The sequence below is a fragment of the Amphimedon queenslandica genome, unplaced genomic scaffold, assembly GCF_000090795.2.
Source record: "Amphimedon queenslandica unplaced genomic scaffold, v1.1 AMPQUscaffold_13487, whole genome shotgun sequence".
NCBI classification, from domain to species: Eukaryota; Metazoa; Porifera; class Demospongiae; order Haplosclerida; family Niphatidae; genus Amphimedon; species Amphimedon queenslandica.
The window spans coordinates 35,223-41,799 of record NW_003546277.1 but is presented as its reverse complement, the minus strand read 5'-3'; the positions used below and the strand labels follow the sequence as shown (position 1 = coordinate 41,799).

Here is a 6,577-nt window from a genome sequence, read left to right as displayed (position 1 = left end):
ACACACACTCTCTCTCTCTCTCACACACACACACATGAGTATGCTTATAATAACAGAATCTTCAGTCAATGTTCTCTTTTCCCTCTCTCTTCTTGCTCTCTTTCTTTATAGAAACGTGACAAGACTCGTGTAGTTACTTACAGGTGCCCCAGTAACTGTGCAGTTCAAGTGAGTCTACTTATGATACTGATACATCTGCCTATGCAACACAACACTGACTTTAGGTGTACAATTATATAGAGAAGACAGCCCGGGTTGTGTTTGGTCCTGATCTTGTAGTACTGGATCCACATGAGAACTTTAATGTCCTCAGTTTGAGTGGTGAGGGAGAGAGGGGGAGGAAAGGGGACAGCTAGGGGAGGGTGTTGTCTCTTTATTGTTATTTTCAGCTGGTAAACCAAAGAAGGAGAATGCCTTGAAGACTATTTGTCTCATGCTTGGTCCTGATTTCATATCTGATCATATTACAGTAAGTGCTCCCTCTTAGCATTTACATATTCCTCCTTTTAATGATAAACCACTAATAAACACACAACAAACAAGAGCTATAAAAAACATTCTCTCGCAACAACTAATTGACCTTTTGGATTGCATTTTTTATCAGTCAAAAGGGAGTTCTTGTCACATGTGCTTGTGTGCTCTACTGCTGGAACAATACTTCCATGATCTGATGATGCTCAGCTCAGTTCAGTTTAATCGTGGCATGCTGAATTGTGAAGTGTCAATTTAAATTATCATTTAAAATCATAGCTAATCTACACATCAAATTATCATTATTATAGAAGTGGTATTAAGCACTGTAGTCTGTATTTTCTTACAAAAATCACACAATAGTAACACAAATAAAGATTTCTTACAAAATAAAACATTCAGTTATGCATGCAGTTTGAGCTGTGGTCCAAGTCAAGTTTTCTGAGCAGTTGTTGATGGCCTGTGGTGCAGGGTCTTGTGTTCAATTCTTCCAGTGACTAGTTGACTCTTCTCCGGTTGTTCTTTTGCTGTAGCAGCTACTCCAGTGACTAGCGAGCTCCTATGCAGGTCTCCCGCTGTCTCGCTGATTGCAGGTTCACAGTACAAAGAAGAGCCGTCGGGACCAGAGCCGTCTTCGTATTCTGTAGTCCGAGAGAGGGAGCACGCAGCTGTAGTGCAGTCATAATTAGAGACGAAGCAGGGTAACGGCCTATCCATGTTGTCTTGTTTCTGTCATATGAGCTACAGCCACTCAGCCAGAGAGATATCTATTAGATCTATACGAGCTCAGTTGCGACCAAGATGCTATTCACTCAATTCGCTGTTTCTAACTTAGTTATATTTATAACTCTTCTCTGATGTTGTAGTAGATTTGAAGTAACTGCTTATAAATCCTTGCAATGCAGTTTTATCTTGAGCGCATGCGCTCCTGGTTTTATACTTTGAAATTTGATCTATGCTAATGACGTCCAAAAAAGCTCCTCCTTCTTTTATTTTTTACAAATTTAATGGGCAGACTCAGTTCTTATTCGGTAAATTAGAGTCTGGCTAGCGAGACTAAATTGATAAAATAGCAGTGTATTGTTCCTTAGTTGGTCTTCTTCTTTTATCTATAGGTAGAGACATCAGATCATGCTCGTCTTAAGATTGCTGTATCAATGAACAATGAATTCAGAGTAAGGACACACATGGACTATGTCATTCCCTTCGTTCTCTTCTTTCCCTCTCTTCTCTCCTTCCCCTCTCTTCTCTTAAGGTTGAGAGAGGTAACCCAGAGAGTGAGGCTATGCTGTTCAGTGTTCCAGACTTCATTGGATTTGCTTGCAGAGAAGTTGGTGAGTTAAGCTGGATTCTCAATATGATCCTTGCGCTAGCGTCACGACTAGAAGTACTTGTATAAACAAATGGGAGCAATTAAGCATCAATGCGTCAGATTAAAAAAAATTCTATTCTGACGCATACTCCCATTTGTTTATAACAGCACTCCTGTCATGACGACGCTAATGCATGAAAAGCAATGCGCCATATTGAAAACCCACCTCAAGAGTGAATCGACCCCTCGTAATATGTTTTGCATTGTATTGTGTGTTTTATTTGTACAATAGTATTGACAAATATAAATACTATTATAGATACTATTATACCATGCATGTGCATATAGTAGTACAACACAAGTTTACCAGCAACCCAGTGAATAGGCTAATCAACCCAAGCTCCTTCCTACATTTGTACATCATCAAACACAATTTAACACATCTCAATCTGTATCTTCCTTATTATTTCACAGCTAGTAAAGTAAGAGGGAAAGTAGCCTCCATACCATTTGAACAGTTCCACAAGCATTCAGCTGATATTATAACTGCTGCTGTGTTTGGTAAGAATGCTGATGGAGAAGTTAATGAAGAAGTGATATTTACTGCTAATAACCTGGTGAGTTGGTGTATTAACATTGTATACTATACCATGACTCAATGGTAGTCATTGTATGCCAATTGGGCATTACATTATTTATTTCTGTACATTTATAATAATATTCATTGCCCTAAGAAGCAGACATGGCATTGTTGTTTGTGGTTTAGCGAGAGTATAAATTAGATTGCTGTACATGTAATAACAAAAGCTTAACGCCCACAGAATTTACCAAACACCAATAGAACAGCACAACTTATAATATCTTAAACCCAAAATGCTCCTACTTATATAGTATTATTCGTCATTATCATTATCATTATATAATTGTATTGTGTAGGTGATCACTAATATTGATATTCAAAGTATTGAACCAATTGATCATCATATGAGGGACTCTCTATCTAAATCTGTGCAAATGGCAATTGAAATATCTACAAAGTGAGTCCACTCTTCATCTACAATTCATACAGTACATGTATAGTGTTATCCACTCTGCCAGCCCTGTTATGGTTTTGGACCTGTCCTCTTAATACAGTCCTTTGTTATAACAGAACTCCTGGGAATGATACAAATTAAATATCTGAAATATTGTTCTATCAGTTAGACTTGTTGTTACAATAATGTCCTGTGCATGGCCAGCTTTTGAAGTGACTAATTGTCTCCTGGTTATGATAGTAACCACTATCATAACCAGGAGACCCTGACCACCTGGCAAAGACTATCTCCTGGTGGTGTGAGTTCAGCTACTATCGTAACTGAAATCCAATGCACTGTTTATACTTACCCTTATTATTCTAAGCATGCAACTGCCAGAAAAAGTCATAATACTACACTTTAGTGAATCATTTTATTTGCTATTTTGAGTCTTTTTCTGGCAGTTGCATTCTTAGAATAATGAAAGCTAATGATCCCAATCTTTAAATTAGTGCTATTACATTACAAAGCATAAGAATAAAGGATTATTCCCCCTATAAAGGAATGGAGTTATCTGCATCAATGCCTCTTATGACGTCACGTTTAGCCACACCCACGGACAGGAAGTAAATTGGCAGGAAGCAAAAAGTGCATCTTTGAAGGCTCATATCTCAGTGAATAATTTTTTTTAGACAATGGGAGTTGGAACACATTGTTATGGTCAGGCAATCATATTAAGACCATAAAATAAATACCCTAAAAAATCACTGCACTTACACTTTAAGACCATGCACAGCACATTATTGTAACAATTGAGCCTGACTGATAGAACTACATGTACATGTATTTCAGATATTTCATTTGTATCAGTTGGCTATTCCTTCCTAGTTTACTTCTTTCATAATTGTGATACATTTGCTTGTTATAATGTTACCAATGCTCAGGTCAATAGAGAGGTCAGCACAGCATGAGGCACAGAGAACTGAACAAAAAGCAAAAGGAGAACTAGAGAGACAAAAACTACAAAATGAAAAGGTAATTAATAATGTAGCATGGGGAAGTTTAGCAGGATCATAATCGAAATAATAATAATGGTTATCTTCACAAAGTCTCAATATCTTATTGCAAAAACCACATCGATCCCATCAGTGAACACATGTGCATACACAATAATAATAATGATGCATCATTTTAATAACAATCAGGGGCGTAGCTGGACCTTGGGTGACGGCAGGGGAAAGAGACAAAATGGCACGTGAAGCGCACTGCAATTTTGGCCACACCCCTTTTACGTAACAAAATGGAGACATTTTCCTGCAAGCTGAGCGAAATCAAAGTGAAATTATCATTGTATATAGCTTTAAAAAGAGCTGTGGTTATCAGCCACCCCCTTTTGTTATTGTAAGAACAATGAATATAATCTTTTTGGGTTATAATTTCAATGAATATAACTATAAGGCCACTTTGATGGTAGGGCCCAGGCCCCCTCAGGCCCTACCTCAGCTACGCCACTGATAACAATACACAATAATAATACCATAATAATACATTACCATAATGAACATAGCAAAGAATAATGAAAGATATTATACATGTCACCACTTTAGGTTATTCCCATTAAAGTACACATGCACATTCTACATCATTTTCTTGCATTCCCTTTGATGTTTTCTGTTGGTGTTTATAAACATTAGCAGACACCACAGTATAATCTTCATTATTGTATTATGTACTCTTGTTATGGTGTTATTATTGATAGGAGGCAGAGGAGGCAAGGAAGGAGTTGTTAGAGTTACAAGCAGTAGCAGCTGCTGTTGAGAGCACTGGACAAGCTAAAGCAGAAGCACAAGTAATCACAGTGTACATGTATAAATGACATGCAATGATGAGATTGTATGAATATCAAGTTATCAACCACTGTTTGGTGTTTGGTAGTATAATTTCTCTATTATTTTATTTGTGTATTGTAGGCTCAAGCTGAGAGGCTTCTCATTGAAGGACAAAGTGCTATTGAATGTAAGTGAGAGTCAGTATTAACCTGTAGTTTCCATGTAGCTGTACAACAAACAACCTAATTAGTATTAATTGCCAACAATAGAGATCACAATACAGTTATAGCCTATAGGGTAATGACCAGTGATTGGTTATCAGTTATATGATATTTTGTAGTCAGCGCCCACTTGACACAACTATACTTCAAAATCAAACAATGGGTATTGGCAAGAGTACACCACAGACTTTTTGTGGCTAATAGCTTTGATAATGGTACACAGACTTCACACATAGACATTTGATACTTGTGTATAGTACTTCGCGGAATAGTTATTACAAGAGTCATCACTATACTTCAAAACTTCTGATGCCTATTTTACTTCTAATAGCTTTCATTATGATTAGGGAAATATACAGCTATACTAGTCCACATGCCACTTTCCAACTGTGTTGCCCTGGCACCGTAGACCCATTATGTACATGCATGAATTCACATATTTGAATGACGATAATGTCATGTTTCCTTCTTTGTCCTCTTTAGTGGCTAAATTAAAAGCAGAAGCAACAAGAATTGAAATGGAGGCTGAACTTACTTGTCAAACTAAAGTTAGTCACTCACTTGTCATTCCTCTGTTATCCCCCTCTCCACACATACACACACACACACACACACACACAAACCTTTCATGTGTGTTTCCTTCTCTTATGTGTATTTCTATTCTCTGATCAGATGCAAGAGGCTGAGGTTCAGTTCTTGAGGGAACAGAATGAACTACAAATAAAGAGAGCTAAAGACCTCAGCAACATTGAAGTATATAATTATCATTTGTGCTGCTATTGTGCTTTCAATTTTAAATCATTTATTAGTTATCACATGTAGTAATGTATTATTATATGTCAATCTATTGTAATAGGTGTCTAAGTTCAGTACATTGGTTAGTTCTATGGGTAAACAGACTATATCCCGTATTGCTAAAGCTGGACCAGAATCAAAGGTACAGTATACAGTAATACAATGTTTGTTCACATTGGTTTTGTATGGTTTACATTAGTTTCTATTGATTACTAATGATTCTTATCTCCTCCTCTTCCACTCCTCTAGGCTCGTTTGTTACAGAGTCTTGGTATACAGTCTGTTCTCATTACTGATGGTAAAACTCCAATTAATATGATTGGGAACCAGACAGGTGGCTATGCTACGACATATGCTCCTTAGAAAACTCTTTGGGGAGGAATATTAATATTATTATTATTATTATTTGTGTTAGTCATTAGTATTTTTAGCTGGATTTATATAGTTTTCAGAGATATTATATATTATTTTCTATTGTACATGCAAAATTATGATAATATACGTGGGCGGGACTTTTAAAAAATTTGAAATGTCATAGATAATAGAGTAATGAACAATGTTATGGAAATGTTCCGTAAACTCCTTCATATAACATTGCTACCGGTATGTGCATGGCAGTTTACGGAGCACGCAAATGTGATCCAATCATCCAAGCATAGATACGTATATATAATCTATGATCCAAGTGGAATGAAAAGCGCAGTAGTAAGAGAAGTATTGATATCTTTAAATTTGAATGACCACACAGAATTTAAATAAGATAATTATACTTGACAAAAATGAAGTTTCAACAGTTTAAAAATAGGGAAATATAAAAACAATAACAGATGTAAGGAGTTCAATTCTCAGTTCCCGACAACGAAATTTTGGGAGACAGCATTTCTTGGGACAACTAGACCGCCAAGATGATTAGAAGGCACATCGCCACCGGGAAGT

The 6,577-nt window shown here is 36.7% G+C and overlaps 2 protein-coding genes and 1 long non-coding RNA gene across 7 annotated transcripts in view; all 3 read left to right on the top strand.

Annotated features, from left to right (window-relative positions):
* Positions 1-6,577, top strand: part of LOC100637325 (major vault protein-like) — a 47,110-nt gene that overhangs the window by 27,887 nt on the left and 12,646 nt on the right. The gene's annotated exons all lie outside the window — the stretch shown is intronic.
* LOC105316928 (major vault protein-like) lies at positions 100-6,120 on the top strand. Of its 2 annotated transcripts, none has more exons than XM_019993837.1 (14): positions 100-168; positions 241-321; positions 390-469; positions 1,587-1,646; positions 1,727-1,805; positions 2,258-2,400; positions 2,720-2,820; positions 3,741-3,831; positions 4,556-4,645; positions 4,767-4,812; positions 5,330-5,394; positions 5,519-5,599; positions 5,703-5,783; positions 5,891-6,120. In XM_019993837.1, exons 3-14 carry the CDS (start codon positions 434-436, stop codon positions 6,002-6,004), a joined length of 987 nt encoding a protein of 328 aa, XP_019849396.1. In that variant the 5' UTR covers positions 100-168; positions 241-321; positions 390-433; the 3' UTR covers positions 6,005-6,120. The 2 variants fall into 2 exon arrangements, with proteins under 2 accessions (XP_019849396.1, XP_019849395.1); XM_019993836.1 differs by having other exon boundaries at positions 225-321.
* Positions 4,819-5,205, top strand: LOC109580546 (uncharacterized). Its single transcript, XR_002184275.1, has 2 exons — positions 4,819-4,922; positions 4,966-5,205. It is a non-coding gene; the product is annotated as an uncharacterized LOC109580546 (long non-coding RNA).

Coding starts and splice junctions, on each gene's coding strand:
- LOC105316928 (XM_019993837.1), top strand. CDS start 434: ATGCTTGGTCCTGATTTCATATCTGATCATATTACA. Junction 2,821..3,740: donor GCAATTGAAATATCTACAAA/GTGAGTCCACTC, acceptor ACCAATGCTCAG/GTCAATAGAGAGGTCAGCAC. Junction 4,813..5,329: donor AGGACAAAGTGCTATTGAAT/GTAAGTGAGAGT, acceptor TGTCCTCTTTAG/TGGCTAAATTAAAAGCAGAA.